The 22,296-nt window shown below is 37.6% G+C and overlaps 1 protein-coding gene across 14 annotated transcripts; it reads left to right on the top strand.

Annotated features, from left to right (window-relative positions):
* Positions 1 to 345: 345 nt before the first annotated feature.
* LOC127977718 (tyrosine-protein kinase CSK-like) lies at positions 346 to 20,428 on the top strand. Of its 14 annotated transcripts, none has more exons than XM_052582746.1 (14): positions 353 to 523; positions 10,481 to 10,545; positions 11,038 to 11,151; positions 11,913 to 12,025; positions 12,845 to 13,064; positions 14,097 to 14,190; positions 14,917 to 14,982; positions 15,057 to 15,156; positions 15,977 to 16,067; positions 16,850 to 16,923; positions 17,319 to 17,514; positions 17,781 to 17,867; positions 18,361 to 18,443; positions 18,932 to 19,102. In XM_052582746.1, exons 2-14 carry the CDS (start codon positions 10,531 to 10,533, stop codon positions 18,966 to 18,968), a joined length of 1,290 nt encoding a protein of 429 aa, XP_052438706.1. In that variant the 5' UTR covers positions 353 to 523; positions 10,481 to 10,530; the 3' UTR covers positions 18,969 to 19,102. The 14 variants fall into 14 exon arrangements, with proteins under 14 accessions (XP_052438705.1, XP_052438706.1, XP_052438709.1 ...); XM_052582749.1 differs by lacking the exon at positions 18,361 to 18,443 and adding an exon at positions 18,877 to 18,893 and having other exon boundaries at positions 354 to 523; XM_052582747.1 differs by lacking the exon at positions 18,361 to 18,443 and adding an exon at positions 18,729 to 18,745 and having other exon boundaries at positions 354 to 523.
* The last annotated feature ends 1,868 nt before the right edge of the window (positions 20,429 to 22,296 follow it).

The raw sequence follows: 22,296 nt of genomic DNA, 5'->3' as shown, positions 1-22,296 counted from the left end.
ATATCACCCTATATATATATATATATATATATATATATATATATATATATATATATATATATATATATATATATATATATATATATATATATTTTTTTTTTTTTTTTTTTTTTTTTTTTTTTAATGGGACAATTTTCAGATTTTCTTCTATAAAAGTCCTGCAAGGTACGAATATAATAGTATTTCCTATAGTAATCCACTGGGCGGGTTACCACATATAATTATTAATAAAATAAAACTAAAAATTATAACTGCATTTTTGCACACACACACAAGCAAAAACAACAACAACTTTTCCGCGGCAGCGCGTTTCTCGCGTGACGTCACCGGAGCTGCAGCGAACCGGAGTGGAAGCGCTAGAATCTCGAACCGTGGCGACATTTTCAGCTCATTTCATTTCCTCTTCATCTACAGGCCCAAATAGGACTGTCTGCTCTCAAACCCACAACAGCTGCATGCTCGGGACAAACCGGAGCCCAAGCCCTCAGAAGAGAAGCAGACGCTCATGCGCGATATTCGCTGGGTGAGTCTCCGTTCATCGACGCGTTTAATGCATCTATCATCCGATCGCGTTTCACATTGATTACTGACCGATTGCTGTCAGCTGATCGCCTGTGTTCTCCCTTCTGCTCGTTGTGTGTTGGTGCTCATGCATTAGTGATTTCACACACACACTGCATTTCTGCCGCTTGCATGTGAAGTTCCAGATGCGTGAAATAAAGCTGCTGATCACAGGGGATGTGCATGTCTCTCAACATCTCAAATCACAAATGCATCTATCAGTATTTATCACGCACGACTGATTTCTCTTCTTCTGGAGCTGATGTTGGTGTTGCATCTGATTTGCTTTGGATGTTTCCATTCATCGTTTACTGTGTTACACTTACATTTCTGAATGATTGCTGTTGATACACAGCAGGGAATTTCCATGCAAATATATGTTTACACTAGCATCTGTCCAGAAAACATGGAAATGCCATTTATAATGTTACCATATTATAATAGGGCTCATTCATAATAAATCACCCAATGGTGAAAAGTGCCTCAATTTACTAGAATTTTCCCTAAATAAACCAAAAAAACATATCTATACAATGTTTATATGCCATGATATTTGCATGGCACTCTGGGATACTGTAAAGAACACCTTGGAAATGCCCAAGTCCCGTGTTTAGTGTGCTGACGATGCAAACGAGCGTGCCGTGAAACGACGCAGGAGTTTAAAGAGCCAGACAGCAGCATGCAAGGAGACCTTCTGTTGCGTCTGCCCTCGGATGCCCGAGTGCCGAGAGACCGTCCCGGATGAGCAGGAGGATTCTGGGAACACACAGACACTTGCTCATTCAGTAGGGTTTCCACAGCCGTGCCAAACCAAAGCATGCTTTATTTTAAGGCTTGGAAAGCATGCATATTTAAGGCAAGACTACAGGTGAATGGAGCAGATATTAGCCTAACTCAGTAGATTAATCAGAGTATACGTGTTTTCTAAGTAGATGTGCACTGATGTGTATTTGGACATCAGATGAAGCCAGGTACTAAGTGTTTGTGTGATTTTGTTGATGATTTAGATTTAAAGATTTTTTCGGTTTATCACTCCATAAATCAGAAAATAACACATTTTCGCAGTTTTTTTTTTTTTAGGAATAAAATGTTGAATAAATCAGTGTGTTAATGTTACAAGAACAAACCCCTCAGTGCAATCCTTCAGAATATAGAGAGGAATAAAACTGTAACTGGTGTTTTCTTTCCACTGGTCTGTTCTGGAAGCCAAATAGACCTCAAAACACTGAATTGATCAATGCATGAACAAACACTAGTTATGCCTGTAGTTTCTCGTCTTAAAAGACTTGGAAGTTTCTCTGTTTTCGTGAGTCTGAATGGATCGCTTTGAGTTGTTATTTCAGGAATCATGATTGTGGAAACCCTGTGATCTGTTTTGATCTCCTTGTGAGGAACATCTCAAATGCGTTTGAGTTTTATCAGTGATGGTGTGTTTGGTCTCCTCGTCATCAGTAACTCTGTTTGTGGATCTCCGGTGTTTTCAGAGACTCTGACGCTCGGCTGATGTGGAGTTCACTGATTGATCTCCGTTAGTGTGTGATTGACAGCTGGATCGCAGCAGGACGCTTCAGTCGGATCCGGTCTGTTTGGGTCATCGACGTGAGGTCAATTTTCCCGTGATGCTCAGAAATGGCTGTTGTTGATGTTTTGCTGCTTAAAAAAGCTGATGTTAAATCACACTTCAAATCTCTAAATGGTGTTTCATTTTAGATGCAACACAAGAAGGTGTTTGTGCATCCTTCTAAATGTTTACATTTTATGCATTTACCGGATGCCTTTATCCAAAGCGTCTTACAGTGCATTCAGGATGCATTTATACATTTATTAATTTTTTAACCAGTATGTTGAGATGAATGTTACTTTACAATATTCATTTTACATTCATGCGTTACATTGCTCCATTAAATTGCAATTAAAAATATATAAAGTACAATAAAACAAACACTTAAAGAGTATTTTGGATGTTTTCTTTCCATTAGTTTGAAGCAAATAACTCTATGCATTTTTTATTTGTTTAAATGTACTTTCGTACTGTGAATGTTAATGCATGAACTGTGGTTTTGTTTGGAGATTGTTTTCCCAGCGCTGTTGGGACGTTTATGAGATATGATCTGAATTACTGCGATCAGAGGTCACGTTTATGTGTATAGTGCTTTACTCTGTGCACATTACTCCAGAGCAGATTTACTCATTTACAGAGCTGGACAGATTGCTTCCCAATTCTATTTGGTTTCTGATTCCAAGTGACATGACAAAAAAATATTAAATTGCGTAATGTAATCCAGTTACTTTACATTTTAGGTTATTTAATCTGACTTCTTTCGGATTGCTTTTGACCAAAACTTGTTGACCACACTGATTTTAACAGGATAGTGTACCGTATATGTTCTGTAAATGCTCTGCCACTGAACTGGGCTTTGTGTGAATGTCCCAAATCTAGAAGACTTTGAGCAAATAAACCGGAGCCAGTTTAAGAATGAGGAAGTTTAGTTTGAAGAATCTGGTAATGTAATCCAGATTACATGTGATCAGTTAGTGCCTCCTCATCTTGTTTATTTGAGGTGTGAAGATGTACTATAGGACGATATTTAGATGTATTTGATGGAGCTGAAAGTGTGATGTTTATGCATTGCACTTCACATGTACACAAACATGTTATTAGCATGTGCTAACAGCAGTGGTTTGTTGGCTATTGATTGGTGCATCAGTGTCGTGGTGGATGGCTGTGCGTGTGTGTGTGTGTGTGTGTGTGTGTGTGTGTCCAGTAGAATAGCAGCATTGTGGCCTGATGACCGGGAATGAACGCAGCAGACGCCTCCATCGGCTGAACACATGGACAACCGTACTGCTCTGGAGAGAGTCTTCAGTCTCTCTCTCTCTCTCTCTCACACACACACACACACACACACACACACACACACACACACAGACACACACTCTCTCTCTCTCACACAGTGTCTTTCAGCAGAAATGCTGGTGCATCATGTGTTTCTTCACTGCTGTCATTCAGACTCATTGTTTTAGTGAATGAACAGAACTCCTCATTACTCGTCATGTTCAGACCTGTGTGATCTTCTTTCTTCTAATCACCAAAGATATTTCTCCTCAGTGTTTAGTTTTTTTGTCTTTCTCATACAGTGGAATAGTTTTATCGTTCTTGACAGAAGAAAGTGAGAGAGTGTTTCAGGTTTGGAAGGTGAACACTGATTTCTGGCTGAACGTCTGGTTTATGAGAAACGGCAGGGAAGAAGGGGAACTTCACTTTCAGTCAGTTTGCATGTTGTGCTAATGAGAAATGAACTGGAACCCTTATTAAAATCTAAAAAAATCTGTTTTTTATTTAATTTTCAAGCAGCAGCATGCATACAAATATAAAGTTATGAGTACAGAGGATCTTAAACATCCTCATCTGCACAAAAAACACCATCAGTTATGCTAAGTGTCTTACATTTGATTGGTGGGTTTGGGTCTGATTTTATTCTGATATTGTGCTGCTTTGGTTGAGATTTTGTCATGATTTCGTTCTGATTTTGTCATGATTTCGTTCTGATATTGTGCTGATTTCGTTGTGATTTTGTCATGATTTCGTTCTGATATTGTGCCGATTTCGTTGTGATTTTGTCATGATTTCGTTCTGATATTGTGCTGATTTCGTTGTGATTTTGACATGATTTCGTTCTGATATTGTGCTGCTTTCGTTCTGATTTGTCATGATTTCGTTCTGATTTTGTCATGATTTCGTTCTGATATTGTGCTGATTTTGTTCTAATATTGTGCTGCTTTCGTTCTGATTTGTCATGATTTCGTTCTGATTTTGTCATGATTTCGTTCTGATTTTGTCATGATTTCGTTCTGATTTGTTCTGATTTGTCATGATTTCGTTCTGATTTGTCATGATTTCGTTCTGATTTTGTGCTGATTTTGATCTGATTTTGTCATGATTTTGTTCTGATTTTGTGCTGCTTTGATTCTGGTTTCGTCGTGATTTCGTTCTGATTTTATCCTGATTTCGGTCTGATTTTGTGCTGATTTCGTTCTGATTTTGTGCTGGTTTTATACTGGCTGTATACAGGTTTTGCAGTAGTTTTGTGTTGATTTTTGGTTTGTGTGTGTCTGTATGTGGTTCTTGTGTTTCTGATCTCTGTAATCAGTCGGAGTATGAAAGCAGAAGTCGTCATGCGGTCCTCTAGGGAACGTCACAGGTGTGAGAACAGGAAGTAGAATCCCGAGCACCAGCACTAAACGCATCAGTGTTTTATTTCCAGCGATGATGTCATGATCTCTGCTCATTTGCATCGGCGGTTCTCACACTGAAGCGTGTTCATACAGAGCTGCTCTATTCAAATGTCCTGAGATGATCCAGCTGTTGATTTGAATGAATCTGCTGAAGATAACGGTGCGTGACGGACCGCTGAAGGTCACTTCCGTCTCTCACCTGATGGACGTGTTTCTTTTCTCCAGTGTCTCCTGCGTGTTTCTCCGCTGACTCTTCATGTGCACGCTGAAGTTTGTCATCATCTCATGTTTAAACATGTTCACGCTGCTGCGTTTGAGAAAAACCGGTTCACTTTTGAGGTAAACCGATTGGGATTGATCTTGTCCTGTGAGTTTGTAATGAAGGTCTCGGGAGCTGATTGATTCCTGTATCTTGAGACCTTTCCTGATGCTTTTCAGATGTTTGCTGGATCTCTCGGGGATCCACATTTTGAGTTTGTTGTTGGGATTTTTTGTGTTGGATGGTTTGCTTTAAAAATGAACTTTTGCAAAAAAATGTCATCACCCTCAGTTCATCTGAAATCAGGATGAGTTTTTCTTCATCATCAGGTTTGTAGAAATGTAGCACTGCATCAGTGTCTCATCAATGGATGCTCTGCAGTGAATGGGTGCCGTCAGAATGAGAGTCTGATAAAAACATCCCAATAATCCACAGCACTCCAGTCCATCAGTGAACATCTGGAGAAGACAAAACCTGAAACACATCCAGCATTAAGATGATTTTAACTCAAACACATAGAGTCTATAATCCAGAATAACACTTCCTCCAGTGATACAGTGTTCTGGTCTGAATCAGGAGAGAAATCTGCACAGATCAAGCAGCGTTTAAACAGATCTAAACTAATCTGTGAGAGACAACAGCAGATGCACTTTTCACTGGAGGAAGTGTTATTATGGATTATACACTCTATGTGTTTGAGTTAAAATCATCTTAATGCTGGATGTGTTTCAGGTTTTGTCTTCTCCAGATGTTCACTGATGGACTGGAGTGCCATTGATGAAAAACTGATGCAATGCAAAATTTCTACAAACCTGATGAAGACACACACTCATCCTGGTCTTGGATGACCTGAAGATGAGTGCATTTTAATTTTTCTGTAAACTATTCCTGTAACTGGAGATCGATCTCCAGTCGATCTGCTTTTATTAGATGGTTTTCATGCAGATTGTGAGAATATCCCGCATCTCCAGTGTCCTGGCTTTATCCGAAGCCTCTCCGGACAGAAACCGATTCCTTCTCTGACCTTCCTGGGTTTCATCTTTAACCTGATGCACCAGTTTAGATGTTGATAATCCAGTCTGAGCGTCTGATCTTTATCGTGTCTCAGAGCTTGAATGCCTGATCTTTGCACGGCTTCTTGCAGCTGAAATGTGTTTCCTGTGAGTCAGTGGGAAATGAGAAAGAGTTTAAAGGTGGCACCTGTCTGTGAAATAAGAGCACAAGCACCATAAGATGCAACATTACCATAAGAAAATACCAACATTCATAATAAAGATATGTTCGAGTGAGACCCAAACTAATATAGCTGCTCACTGGAAGCAGGTGTGTATGTGTGTGTGTGTGTGTGTGTGAATATTGTAGCTTGTTTAATTATTCAGTGCTCAGTGTGTCTGGAGTTCAGCTTCATTATTCATATCTGCTGAAAACTGCTGCTAACATCCACGCCATTTAAGATCACATTGGATGTCATTATTTGTCATTTGGTTTAATTGACAGTCTGTACATTTACATCAAATGAACATATTTTGCTCTTTTATACTGTGTATAATGCTCGTGCACACAGGGCTTTTCTGTTCAATATTAATTATCAAAATGCATGTCCTGTCAGTTCATAAAATGTGTACATAAAATATACAATATGTAATCAAATGAAAATAAAGGATTTCCTACACAAGTGAACATTGCATTTGATGTTTTTACGCAAGTATATTAGGGCTGTCAGTCAATTATATATTTTAAATGAATTAATTACATGATGTTTCGATTAATCACTAAATAAATTTGACTGTGAAAATACCCACAAAAGATTAAAGCTATTTTTGTGTTAAATGAGAAAGTATCAATGAGACATTACAAATCGTAGCTTTAGGTATTTTACTTGAATCAACAAAAACTTATAAACATTTAGGCTACAATGACTTAACATACTTAACATAAACATTGAAATACAAATAAAAAAGATGATAATTTTAGAAACATCTCAGTATTTTTTGTTCATGTAAAGGAAGTCACTAGTGATTAGAACAGCTTCGTTACCATTTAATGTTCCACAAAATAGAATATAATTTTTTTTGTGAACATGCCCTTTTAATGTTTTTATTATTATTATTATTATTTATTTATTTTTTTAATGAAATTATTCTCCAAATAAGAAACTAAATCTGCCAGCAGGTGGCGGTAAATGTCTTGTTTAGTCATTCATTCAGAAATCAAGTAAACGGCTCTCTTTATGAATGAGTCTTTGAATCATTCATTCACTCGATTCGTTCGAGTGGCTGATTCATTTAGAAATCAAGTAAACGGCTCTCTTTATGAATGAGTCTTTGAATCATTCATTCACTCGATTCGTTCGAATGGCTGATTCTTTTAGAAATCAAGTAAACGGCTCTCTTTATGAACGAGTCTTTGAATCATTCATTCACTCGATTCGTTCGAATGGCTGATTCTTTTAGAAATCAAGTAAACGGCTATCTTTATGAATGAGTCTTTGAATCATTCATTCACTCGATTCGTTCGAAAGGCTGATTCATTCAGAAATCAAGTAAACGGCTCTCTTTATGAACGAGTCTTTGAATCATTCATTCACTCGATTTGTTCGAGTGGCTGATTAATTCAGGAATTAAACATCTCTTTATAAATTAGTCTGTAAATCACTGATTCACACGATTAATTTAAACAGCTGATTCATTCAGGAATCAAGTAAACGGTTCTCTTTATGAATGAGTCTTTGAATCATTCATTCACTCGATTCGTTCGAATGGCTGATTCTTTTAGAAATCAAGTAAACGGCTATCTTTATGAATGAGTCTTTGAATCATTCATTCACTCGATTCGTTCGAATGGCTGATTCATTCAGAAATCAAGTAAACGGCTCTCTTTATGAACGAGTCTTTGAATCATTCATTCACTCGATTTGTTCGAGTGGCTGATTCATTCAGGAATTAAACATCTCTTTATAAATTAGTCTGTAAATCACTGATTCACATGATTAATTTAAACAGCTGATTCATTCAGGAGTCATGCAAACGGTTCTCTTTATGAATGGGTCTTTGAATCATTCGTTCAGACAGCTGATTCATTCAGGAATCAAGTAAACGGTTCTCTTTATGAATGAGTCTTTGAATCATTGATTCACTCGATTCATTCAAAAGGAGGATTCATTCAGAAACTAAACTAAACACCTGTTTTTCAGAGACGCACAACAAGTCTGCCTTGATATTAGCGGTAATGTGTTCTTTGCAAAAAATTAATCAAAAACCTCTAATATTGTGTTTAATATATAACACTACTTATTTACTGATCTTATTTATAAAATCACATTTAAACTTTGGGACAAAATCAGCACTCGTGTAAAGCTCTCGCTGCTTGTGATATTTCTTCTCGTATGTTATAAATTTGAGACAAACACAGGGCTATTTTTTGCACCAGTGTCTTGAATTGTTTGTGATAACTGTGTTTATAGAGCTGTTGTTCTGCATCAGTCAGCTGTATGGACTGTACCATGACCTACAGCTCTGGGGGCGGAGCCAGTGCATTAAACGCATTCAAATATTGCATTATTTTTCATAAATTAAGTTAACGTGTTATATTGACAACCCTAATATATTAATTGTAAAAATGAAAATAAATAATAAAAGTAACAAAAAAAGGAAACAAAATTACTAAAACTTTAATTAAATTAAAATGAAACTGGAAGATATAAAATCAAAATCAGTTCCAAATAATTATAAAAACTATAATAGTATCTCAGCTCTCACAGATACTATAATAGATGCTAAAATAACACTGATCCACACACACACACACACACTCATTGTCGTCTCTTTTTGATTATTGCCTTCTCTAATCTCTCTCTCGTTCTGCATCTGCTCTTTATTTCACAGCTCAATAGATGATTTTCTTCTCGGATCTATTTAGAGAAATCTCAGCACCTTTAATCTCTCTGTCTCTCTCTCTCTCTCTCTCTCTCTCTCTCTCTCTCTCTCTCTCTCTCTCTCTCTCTCTCTCTCTCCATCACAGAGATGCAGTAATGTGTGCCAGCCCACACACACACACACACACTCTGTTTCTGATAAAAATAGCAGTGTTTGAGTGCAGCGTGTGCTGTTGTGAGGATGAAGTGTTTCTCTCTCTCCATCGGACACTGTGTGTGTGTGTGTGTGTGTGTGTGTGTGTGTGTGTGTGTGTGTGTGTGTGTGTGTGTGTGTGTGTTATACTCAGCCAGACGTGCTGTTTTCTTGGAAGTATTGAGAGCTGATTCTTCTGAATCTTCAGCTTTGATTCGGAGGAAGAGTATTCTCAGACTCAGACTGATGTGAAACTGTTTCTGCTCTGTTAACTCATCATTTGCATGTTCAGTAAGGTCACATTTCCATATTTCACAGTCTCCGTCGTTCAGCAGACGTTCCTCATCTCTGGTTTATGACTCGTTCACATGGGTTCACAGACCAGGCTTAAGTCTAGTCCCAGACTAACCTGTAATCTGAGCTGTACTTGCACTGATTGATCTTATGATGATCAGTGTCTTGGTTTTGTCTGAAGATGCACACCAGTAATGTTCTTCTAAAGCAGGTTTATAAAAGCGACTTAAGTGTCCCAATTGAGCTTTGGTCTAATCCTGGTTTAGTCTAAGCCTTGTCTGTGAAACCAGGTCTTAGTCCAGGACTAGAGTCTCACTGCTTTATCTTTTGCTTTATTCGATTTTTCTGTTATATAGTGTTTTTATTATTATCGTCATGATTACACTATATATTGGGTAATAATGTTGCCATTATTTGCATATGTTGGAATGTGATTTTTCAGTGTAAACAGTCATCTGTCAGAAGGAATACATCAGAAGTTGTTTGTAATAATCTGATCCTGCTTTTTAATGTTCAGTTTTTGCTACAAATACCTGTGACTGTACTTCTGCACACTTGTTATATTTGTATTATTTATATATTATGATATTTATTTCTGTTTTGAATAATTAGCTTTTACTTAATTTTCATTTAAATTCAGGTTTAAGTAATTTTGCCCCTTCGCTAATGAACTAATATTTTTCTGACTGTTATTAAATAATAGTTTTTTTGCTGTAGATTAATGTGTTGATGATTTTTAGAGCAGAGGCCAGATTTAGATGTTTTACCCACAACCTCCTAAACATACACACACACTTACACACATTTACACACACACACACACACATGCTCTGTCACTCACGCACACACACACACACACACACACTTACATACATTTACACGCACACACACCCACACACACTCCTCCTACTCGGCAGTTAGCTGGAAAATCAGTGTCAGTTCTGTTTTCAGAGTTTTATTCTGGTTTTCACTTCCTGAGATGGCTCTCTCTCTCTCACTCACACACACACACACACACACACGCTCTGAGTAACTAGATGTGTGTGTGTGTGTGTCTCTTCAGCTCTGATGGTTCTCGTCTGATGCTCAGAGACTCCAGCTTCAGTCCTCAGCATGTCTGCTCTACAGGTACACACACACACACACACACACACACACATTAGATCTACAGAAGATCAATACATCATCTTTCTTGGGTTATTTAATTTTTGTATGTACGGTATATAATTAAAAACCAATTACAATTTGCATAAGGTAAACTGACCCCTATTTTTAGGGATTTTTTATTTATTTATTTTATTTAAATTATTCATATAGATTTTTCAAGGTTAAAGTCCCATATAGATTATTTATTGTTTTACAGATTTTTTGCATTGTGACAGTTATCAGTTCTCATGACTGTCATTGATTAATGCCTTCAAATCACTTTATTAATATACATAACTTTAATTTATACTATAAAAAGTAGTATTTTAAATAAAAAGCCATTACAGTAATGAAAAGGTGTTAAATGGTTCTTAAATAGACTTGTTTTTTAAACTAAATAATGTCTTGCATGCCATGTTTAATGTGTTCAGTATTAGTGTGTGTGATCTGTGTGTGTGTGTGTGTGTGTGTCAGGTGTCGTGGCCGCCGGGCACCGAGTGTGTGGCCAAGTATAACTTCCAGGGCAGCACAGAACTGGACCTGAGCTTCTGTAAAGGAGACCTGCTGACCATCATCGGCGTTACCAAGGTAACGGCCAATCAGCACACACCTGCTCATGTCACATGGTCCTCTTATTCATCAGAAATGGACATAAAGATACTTCTGGAAAAATTATATTTTTTCTATCAAATATTAAACTGAGAGTGCTATTTTTGCTTATATTGTTTTAAGAAAAATATTGATACATTTATGTATTTCGTTATTTAAACTCTTTAATTAAAAACTTGTAAAGTTTTTTATATTAATGTAAAAAATTCTTATACATGCACGTAATAGTTAGTATTAATATATTTTGGTTTATTTTACTTCATTTAAATTATTCATAGAGATTTTTCAAGGTTAAATTTCTGTTTTGCTTTTTATTTATTTATTATTTACAGATTTGTTTACATTGTGACAGTTTTCAGCTATCACAGTTCTCATGACTGTAAATGATATTAGTTTGAAATGCTTTCAAATTCTGCCAGATCACTTTATTAATATATTAATACATTTAAAAAATATTTTTATGTTATTTGTTATTTCTAAAATATTTATAGTTAAAATATTTTCTGCTGGTATGGCATTAAATAAAAGAATACTATATATAATAATTGTGTTTATTACATTGGTGAAACAATGTAACAACATTACTGTTGAATTGATCATAATGGGATTTTATTTTATTGGTTGATATGAATGAATTATGAGTCTACTTGGTTGTTGTCATGCCCATGTTCTCCAGTGACTGATCGATTGTTTGATTGATTGATTGATTGATTGATTGATTGATTGATCGATTGATTCAGGACCCGAACTGGTACAAAGCGAAGAACTCTGTTGGCCGAGAGGGAATGATTCCAGCAAACTACGTCCAGAAGAGAGAAGGAGTCAAATCAGGAGGAAAGCTCAGTCTGATGCCGTGAGTTCATGATCTTCATTCAGTCTGTCAGCCTTCAGATCAATAACTGCAGACCCAGTCGCCACACTGAGGACTCCAGCCCTGCTGCATTGTGGGTAATGGTTGTCTGTGGTTCATGTGCCTCAGCTGATGGAGGATTTATTGTAGAATGTGTAGATGAGCTGGAGTCTGTGTCTGTGCTTCTGCGGCTGAATCAGACACACACACACACACACACACATGGATATAAACCATAAATTCTTGGGTTTACTTGTTAAACTGTATGGTAAATATTGCATGTTTATCATTTATGATTAGTTTTAACAGTCCAAATGTTGAAGGATGTTCTCTTTCCAATTGAATAGATCCATTTCTCAGATACAGATGAAGTCTTACCAGTCATTTTAATGAATTAATTGAATTTAATTAAAGCGGGGTCTGATGCCTCATCACTAGAGATCTCAAATGAATCAGTCGCTCCATTATTCCCAGACACAAAACTCCTGTATGATCCTCTTATTAGTTTCCTGCGCTCCTAATGGAGGCTCTGTGTGTCAGGTGCATTCCTGATGGCTGCTCTTCTGCATTTTTGCTTGAAGGGTGTGTGTTCAGCACAGAGCTCACGACCCACAATCCTCGGCGTTTGCTGATTCCACTGAAACACGACATTGTTGTTTTCTAACCTGATTAGAACAGTAACATGCTCAATCTTTCTCACACACACACACACACACACATGTAGTATACTCCCTATACTGTACACACTGATCTCTAAAAGGATTGGAAGGCCAGAGAGAGAACTGGACCCGAGTGTTTTCTCATCGTGTGTGTGTTTGTCAGGTGGTTTCACGGTAAGATCACGCGTGAGCAGGCGGAGCGTCTGCTGTATCCGCCGGAGACCGGGCTGTTCCTGGTGCGCGAGAGCACAAACTACCCCGGAGACTACACGCTGTGTGTGAGCTGCGACGGCAAGGTGGAGCACTACCGCATCATCTACCACAGCGGCAGACTGTCCATCGACGAGGAGGAGTACTTCGACAACCTCATGCAGCTGGTGGAGGTGTGTGTGTGTGTGTGTGAGGAAGCATGCATGTGTGAATGTGTGTAAATGAGCGAGTGTGTGTGTGTGTGTGCGTGTGTGTGAGAAAGCATGCATGTGTTGAGCGTGTTTGCATGAGTAAGCGAGTGTGTGTGTTTGTGTGAGAGAAAGCATGCATGTGTTAGTATTTGTAAATAAGATTGTGTGTGTGTTTGTGTTTGAGAGAGCATGCATGTGTGAATGTGTGTAAATGAGCGAGTGTGTGTGTGAGGAAGCATGCATGTGTGAGTGTATGCATGACCATAGATGTGTGTGTGTGTGTGTTTGAGAGAGAGCATGCATGTTTCATAGCGTGCAAGTGTGTGTGAGGAAGCATGCATGTGTGAGTATGTGTAAATGAGCAAGCGAGCGTGTGTGTGTGTTTGTGTTTGAGAGAGCATGCATGTGTGAATATGTGTAAATGAGAGAGCGTGTGTGTGTGTGTGTGTGTGTGTGTGTGTGTGTGAGGAAGCATGCATGTGTGAGTGTGTGTAAATGAGCGTGTGTGTGTCTGTGTGTGTGTGTGTGTGTGTGTGTGAGGAAGCATGCATGTGTGAGTGTATGCATGACCATAGATGTGTGTGTGTGTGTGTGTTTGAGAGAGAGCATGCATGTTTCATAGCGTGCGTGTGTGTGTGTGTGTGTGTGTGTGTGCGAGTGTGAGTTTGTTTGTGTGTGAGTTTTAAAGGCATTCCTCACATTCTCTTGTCTCGTTTCTCATTCTCATCATTGTTTCTCTTGGTTTCGTGTCATAACAAGCTGCTCGTGAATCAACGTCACACACATCTTGTGAAATCTCTGTAAACAAGAGCAAAGCTGTGTGTTAGATTTGAATGAATTAGATTTCTTAAGAGTTTGTTCTGCCCTCTAGTGGCTATATTATTCTTTCTCCCCCTGGATGTTTATTGTTAGTGGCATGAACGCTAAATCTATAGTTCACAACTGCTTCTGTGTGCAACATGACTATTGATAATGCATATTAATGTGTGTGTGTGTGTGTGTGTGTGTGTTCAGCATTACACCAAAGACGCTGATGGTCTTTGTACACGGCTCATCAAACCCAAGCTGATGGAGGGGACGGTGGCAGCACAGGACGAGTTCTCCAGGAGTGGGTGTCATATCTCCTATAAGCATATTTTAGCATTATTTATTTATTATTTTAGATTTTTTAATATTCTGAAATAGTTTTTATTTATACTTTCAGCTTTCAATTTAACTCTAGTTTAAATTGAAGTAATGTTTTTTATGTTTTTTTTTTTTTCATTTTGTTTTGTTTCAGATGTCACCATTTAGGTTTCATTTATTATTAATTTATTATTTCAGTTTTAGTTTTTATTTATTTTATTTCCAGTTAATAATTGGATTTAAGTAATGTTGCTATACTATTATTTGAAATTGTATAATTAGTTTTCATGTAAAATAATTCATTTATTTTTTATTAATTATTATAAATATTATTATTATTATTATTATTATTTTAGTTTTTAATTTCTTTTTTTCCAGTTAATAATTGTATTATAATAAATATGATGTTATAGTTTTTATTTATATTTTAAAAAAGCTTTTTTGTTTTTATACTTAGGTTTTCTGTTTCATTTTAGTTAAATTATTTGTATTTTTTTTTTATTCTGCTTTTGCTATTTTCAGTGTCTTTTGTTTTTGTTGACATTAATTTTTATTTAGTTCATTTTCAGTAATTGGTTAATAATAATACGCAATACTATCTATTACTTCTATTGTAGTATATTGTAGTATTATTTGATCCGTCAGTAAGCAGATGTTCAGGAAACAAGCAGAAGTGAAAGCAGTTTCATCTCGATGTTTGTCTTCACAGGTGGATGGGCTATGAACATGAAAGATCTCAAACTCAAACATACCATCGGCAAAGGAGAGTTCGGAGGTGTGTGAAGATCCGTGTCGCTGTGTTTGAGGACGATGAATCCGTGTATAATCTGTGTGTGTGTGTGTGTTCAGACGTGATGGTGGGAGAATACAGAGGGACCAAGGTGGCAGTGAAGTGCATCAAACACGACGCCACGGCTCAGGCTTTCCTCGCTGAAGCTTCAGTCATGACGTGAGTACAGATGATCAGACCGACCTTCACCTGGACTTCAACACTTTATGAAAAACTAAAGCACAGGTGTGCAAACATCCATCTTCAGCTGGTGCTTCACGTTTATTTCCTGCTGTCAAATATTGACTGATTTTTATCAAGTAAACTTACTTTCGGATAAAAACAATAGATTTTTAATGCTGCAGTGGTTTGTCAGTAGGCAAAATCAACAAAATTCAGTCCTACACGTGTGTAAGATGTGCTTACAATATATTTTACAAAAGTTTTTGGCACTAATTTAACTTCATAATTTAACAAAGTATTTTTGGCACTAATAGTGCTCCATACATTCCCGGGTCAAAATGACCCGCACACAGAATGCATAACATTTTGTCGAAAGGGTTATATCTCCAGATGAACTCTTACTGGACTGAAGCAGCTCAGCTTTACTTGATTCTCCATCAATCATGTTTTAGAGTCTCAAATCTGATCCTCAGTATCTTTTGAGGAGCATTTGTTTGCAGAAGCTTTACTTTCACTGTTCCTCAGCGGAGGAATGATCTTCACAAGCCTCCAGAACATCTCACATTAATATCACTAAAGTTATGCTAGATTATCAACCCATATGATACAATGCTGTGATATCGTCTTTAATAATGCAGAATACGGACTGTTTTTATGGTGCCTTTCTATTGGTCACATACAGTATTTGTCCTTTTGCAGGAGCTTGACATCTACTTTTAAAGGAACAGAGCTCCAATTGTGGAAAAGAGTAAAAACTGTGAAATATTATTATGATTTAAAATCTGTGTGTGTGTGTGTGTGTGTGTGTGTGTTGCAGTCAGATGAGACACACTAACCTGGTGCAGTTATTAGGGGTGATCGTGGAGGAACGAGGCAGTTTGTTCATCGTGACTGAATACATGGCTAAGGTCAGCGCCGTTTCTCTCAGTGTTACTGTTAAAAGTTGCATCATGAACTCATTAATAACATATATTGCTTATGATCTATTGTTGATGAATTTTCATAATGTTTACTAGTCATTTTTTGTGTATGTGTGCATCTGGAAGTAGTAATGCCGGGACATTTCAAAATAAGAGTCCCAGTGTATTTTGGGCTTGTTTATAGTTAAAAGTCCTGCATTATATTTAATGTTTTTTCAACTAAATTCGTATTGTATCTGACCAGCAACGTATTATTGCTGAGAGAACTGATTAATAAGTTTTAAGTAATATGTTTTGAATGTTATGTTATTAACATGTATTTGTTATTTAGAAGAAAATCAATATTAATGAGTTTTATTTGACTATATCATCGTATGAAATTTATATATATATAAAAAATAGGCTTATAATCTGAGAATTACTGATATTAGCCTTATTTCTCTGAAAAGTAAAAAAACAAAACAAAATTAAATTAACTTGCATAAACCTTAACTTTCGTATAAAAAAAAAAAAAAAGTTGATACATTTTTCATGCTGCAGTGGTTTGTCATTAGGCATATATGTTCATGTTCATCGACAAAATTCAAGATATGGGGACAATATATTTTACAGATTTTTTTGGCACTAATATAACTCCATAAATATTATGAAAGTATTTTTGACACTAATGGTGCTCCATACATACCCGGGTCAAAATGACCCGCACACAAAATGCATAATATTTAGTCAAAATGGTTATATGTGTGTGTGTGTGTGTGTGTGTTGAGCAGGGCTGTCTGGTGGATTACCTGCGCTCTCGAGGACGGACCGTGTTGGGCGGCGAGTGTCTGCTCAAGTTTTCTCTGTGAGTAAACGCATCAGTCTGCTGTGTGTCTGTCCATTTGGGTTTTGAGTACAATTGGGAATCAAAAATCAATTTCAATTCTAGAATCGGATACTTAATATAAAATTCATATGTGCACATCTTGTATTTTTTAGCTGGAAAAAAGGTACTTTTTACTTAAAATGTATTTGTCTTTGAATCATTCATTCAAGAGATTCATTCAAAAACACTGATCCATCCAGTAATGAAACGAGTCAATCTTGAGCGAGTCATTGAATCACTCCGTTCATAAATTCCATGAAATTCATGCAATATGCTGAAGAAGCTCTAGGTTTGATATCTGAATGTTTGACCTCATTGTAATGGACGAGAGATGCCCAGCCCTGATCAGGAGTGTGTTTGTGTTCGTGTCTCAGGGACGTCTGCGAGGCCATGGAGTATCTGGAGGCCAATAACTTCGTGCACAGAGATCTGGCGGCTCGTAATGTGCTGGTGTCCGATGATAACATCGCTAAAGTCAGTGACTTCGGACTGACCAAAGAGGCGTCGTCCACTCAGGACACGGCCAAGCTGCCCGTCAAATGGACGTCGCCCGAGGCGCTGCGAGAGAAGGTACACTTCTGCGTCATTCAATTAAAACTCACAGTAATATTGGAGCTTGTTTCTGGAAGCAGCGTTTGTGATGTTATGATCATATTTTGCTTTTAAAGCCTGTGAATGATTTGCTTTCGCTGTAGTTAGTGAACACTCGCTCGTTCTCTCAGTGGTTTGTGGCTCTTTGTTGCATCACTCACTGATGTGAAAAGATTCGTATTTTCAGAGAATCTCTCGAGCACTAGTTTCATGTCATCATTGGATTTTTTCTTGTGTTTTCACAGAAGTTTTCCACTAAATCTGACGTGTGGAGCTACGGCGTTCTGCTGTGGGAGATTTACTCTTTCGGACGAGTGCCGTACCCCAGAATTGTAAGACTTTGTAAAAAAGATACTTTTTTAGTTTGGAGTGTTAAAGCCCCATCTGTGTGTGTGTGTGTGTGTGTGTGTGTGTGTGTGTGTGTGTGTGTGTGTGTGTGTGTGTGTGTGTGTGTCCAGCAGGGGTCAGTCTCAGCTCTGTGTGTGTGTGTGTGTGTGTGTGTGTGTGTGTGTGTGTCCAGCAGGGGTCAGTCTCAGCTCTGTGTGTGTGTGTGTGTGTGTGTCCAGCAGGGGTCAGTCTCAGCTCTGTGTGTGTGTGTGTGTGTGTGTGTGTGTGTGTGTGTCCAGCAGAGGTCAGTCTCAGCTGTGTGTGTGTGTGTGTCCAGCAGGGGTCAGTCTCAGCTCTGTGTGTGTGTGTGTGTGTGTGTGTGTGTGTGTGTGTGTCCAGCAGAGGTCAGTCTCAGCTGTGTGTGTGTGTGTGTGTGTGTCCAGCAGGGGTCAGTCTCAGCTCTGTGTGTGTGTGTGTGTGTGTGTGTGTGTCCAGCAGGGGTCAGTCTCAGCTCTGTGTGTGTGTGTGTGTGTGTGTGTGTGTGTGTGTGTGTGTGTGTCCAGCAGGGGTCAGTCTCAGCTGTGTGTGTTTGTGTGTGTCCAGCAGGGGTCAGTCTCAGCTCTGTGTGTGCGTGTGTGTGTGTGTGTCCAGCAGGGGTCAGTCTCAGCTCTGTGTGTGCGTGTGTGTGTGTGTGTGTCCAGCAGGGGTCAGTCTCAGCTCTGTGTGTGTGTGTGTGTGTGTGTGTGTGTGTGTGTGTCCAGCAGGGGTCAGTCTCAGCTCTGTGTGTGTGTGTGTGTGTGTGTGTGTGTGTGTCCAGTAGGGGTCAGTCTCAGCTGTGTGTGTGTGTGTGTGTGTGTGTCCAGCAGGGGTCAGTCTCAGCTCTGTGTGTGTGTGTGTGTGTGTGTGTGTGTGTCCAGCAGAGGTCAGTCTCAGATCTGTGTGTGTGTGTGTGTGTGTGTGTCCAGCAGGGGTCAGTCTCAGCTGTGTGTGTGTGTGTGTGTGTGTGTCCAGCAGGGGTCAGTCTCAGCTCTGTGTGTGTGTGTGTGTGTCCAGCAGAGGTCAGTCTCAGCTCTGTGTGTGTGTGTGTGTGTGTCCTCAGCCGCTGAAGGAGGTGGTGCCGCGGGTGGAGAAGGGCTATAAGATGGAGGCTCCTGACGGTTGTCCGGTGGTGGTGTATGACCTGATGAAGCAGTGCTGGACGCTGGACCCGGCCGGACGACCCTCGTTCCGTCTGCTGCGAGAGAAGCTGCAGCACATCAGAGCCAAAGATCTGCAGCTGTGAGGAACATCTGACCTCCTCGCTGTGCTGGAGACTGGACTGTTGATCTGGACGCTGACGTGTGTGTGTGTGTGTGTGTGTGTGTGTGTGTGTGTGTGTGTGTGTGTGTGTGTGTGTGTGTGAGTGTGTGGCAGTACTCGCTCCTCATCTCCTTTGCTTCTCTGTTCTGTGAGGAAGGCTGGTCTTTTCTCTCTCGCTCCGGTCTCATGAAAACACACAACTCATATTTCACGCCAAAATCAAAATATAAAGTTGAATTTTAATTTTAATTCATGTTATACATCCAGGTTTTATTTTGTAGTTGTCATTATTCTCAATGATGATTACTGTACTCTTAATAAAAACATTGTGTTACAAAGATTTAAATGACATTTGAATTGGCATAAAATAATTGTAAATCATTTTAATGTAAAAATTAGTATACATTTTTCTTCTCTCCTTCAAAAGTATAAAACTGATGTAAACTATGGTTATATATATATATATACATGTATATAAAAAACATTTAATGTGAAAGGCTGTTTCCACCATGGAATAAAAATAAATGAATAAAAGTAATTGTTACTGTTAATTGCTACTTCATCTCTCAGTTCTGAGTTCTTCACTTCTTAATTCCGAGATATACATTTATAGTCACTTTTTTTTATGTTGCAGAAACAAGCTTCCAGTTTTTACTACCATCATGTACAAGTGTTTTTGTTGTTTTTGCATTAGAGTGATGAACATTTGATTAGTTTGCATTACAGAAATATGAAAGAATTAATTGGCACTATTTTTTAAAGCAAGAATTGTTTTCATTGTGATTTTGTGATGAATTTTGAGCTGCACGTGTTCTTCATGAGATCCACCGCTGTCGTGTGTGTGTGTGTGTGTGTGTGTCGAAGTGCCTGCTGCAGTTGACAGAGCAGTGCCTGTGTTCCTCTGACATCTTTAAAATCTTGTTTTTTTTAATGAGTCTTTTATTTTTTTGTATTTGTTGATTTGTCATCTGTGACGAAATGGTGTTTGTGTTCACTAGCACAATGAGCTGGGAAACACACACACACACACATCCCAGCTGAGCTCACGTGCCTGCTATCTCTCTCTCTCTCACACACACACACACACACACACTCCCTCTAGTGGACTGGGAGGGTCAGTCCATCACAACTCTGTTTTATATTAAAATCTATTTAAGATGGACTCGTGCATGCTCAGAGAGGCCTTGAGTAACGTGTCAGTGCTTTCAATGTTCATTGTTTTAATATTCTTCCATGATTATGAATAAATCATTCCATCTGACCAGCATGGAGTGTGTGGTCACTGGGGGGCGGAGCCTGCGGCAGGAAGTGACCTCGTCACTGTGTCAGGAACTTATTACAAATCTGGAGTCTGGAAAAACAAGGACACATGCATCTGGGCAGAAAATCATTTACATCAGCACTTTTGTTTGTTTGCTTATTTTAACTGATATAGTAGTATTTGATAATATTGTAGTTTTTATATTTTTAGTTTACATTTAAATTTTAGTTTAGGTCATTTATATTTAGCTTTTTCCATTTCTGTTTGGTAATTTTAGTGCTAATTTCAGTGATATTTCTCGTTTTAATGTTTTCATCTGTTTATATTTAATTTTTTGCATATTAATTTTTCATAAACACAGGATTATGTTGTTAAAATTGAGTATTTTGAGTATTTTCTTTGCTAATTAGTTCATATGTGTTTTTATACTAAATACAGTTACAGTACTTGTGTATATTTTGATTTTAACTTTTTATTTTTAGTTCAGGTAATATTTTTGTGCTTTTGCCTTTTATTTCTATTTAGCCTGAATTTATTTTTATTCCTATTTGACCACTTCTAGTACTTCAGCTCAAACTTCGTGTAGTTAATTTCTGAGGAAACATCTAACAATTAAGTTTTAGGTTTTATTTGTAGTTTGTTTTCATATAAATGAATTAAATGGTTACACTTTATTCGAAGGCGTCCTTGTTCCAGTGTAATTCTACATTTTCATACGGAGTGATATTAATTAGCTATGTACTTGCTTCAGGAGGGTTTGGAGTATTTTGAGTGATTTTGTGGTAATTGACAGAATACTTTAGTTGTATTTAACCCTTTGCTTCACCGCTCCGGTCATCTCAGGTCATTAATGTGCTGTTAATGTTGGGTTTTATATAAAGCTCGTTTGGTTCCCGAGCAGAAGCTGATCTTCTGTTCCTGGTGAAGCTCTCGGGAGGAAGCGGAGATCTATTTCGGTGCGTTTGACAGAAGCTCGCTGTGTTTTATCTTGAGAGCTGAGACTGAATGATGGATGGGATCACAGAGAACCAGACCTTTCTGTCTGACAAATCTGTCTGGACCTTATAGAATGTAGAAATTTAATGCAAATGTTTTATTCCTGTAATGCAATGCTACTGTTGTGGTATTTATTAACAATTTTATATTTTCTGTTTTAATTTCGGTTTAGTCATTTTGTTGTGCACTTATGGCTTTTTCAATAGTTTTTTTGTTTGTTTTGTGCAAAACTATCTCCCCCAAAGCCTTCACGTGCTCCAGAACTGGTGATTACAGCTTGTAAGGAATTATTTATTCAGGAGCTACCTCTGAGTCTAAGAACATGTATTTGAATGACATTTTCTGTAAGTTATTTTATTTAGTGCTTTCATCAAAAATAGATTTTTTTTTTTTTTTTTTGGTCCCTTTAATATTTTAATTAAATTTTTTATCTCGCTTTATATACTTAATTTTTTCAGTAATTCTGGTTTGTGTGTTTGTCTTTTTCGATCAATTAAATTTCTATTTGGCTTAATTTTTTTTTAATTTTACTTTAACCAAATTGTATTTTATTTCAGATGTTGAGACATTTTTTATATAAAAAAAAAAAATCTTTTTTTAAATCTTTTTTTATTGTTTAATTTCTATAAGTTTTTTTAATTAATTTCTATTTATCTTTAATGTATTTTTATTTTAGTTTGTCATTTCATCTTAGATTTCATTTTATTTCAAATAAATCAATATTTGTAATAGTTTTAGCTTTACATCACAGTGCAGAAATGGCTTGCTGAATTGATGTAATGTGAGTTGATCTTTTCTGAATGTTATGCATTATGAGTATAGTATTCTGCAGGATGCTGCTGTATGATTTGAGTGTTTGACGCTTTGGTTTTAATTAG

The sequence above is a fragment of the Carassius gibelio genome, chromosome B18, assembly GCF_023724105.1.
Source record: "Carassius gibelio isolate Cgi1373 ecotype wild population from Czech Republic chromosome B18, carGib1.2-hapl.c, whole genome shotgun sequence".
NCBI classification, from domain to species: domain Eukaryota; kingdom Metazoa; phylum Chordata; class Actinopteri; order Cypriniformes; family Cyprinidae; genus Carassius; species Carassius gibelio.
The sequence above is the reverse complement of the archived record's forward strand: the minus strand, read 5'-3'. Positions and strand labels throughout refer to the sequence as shown.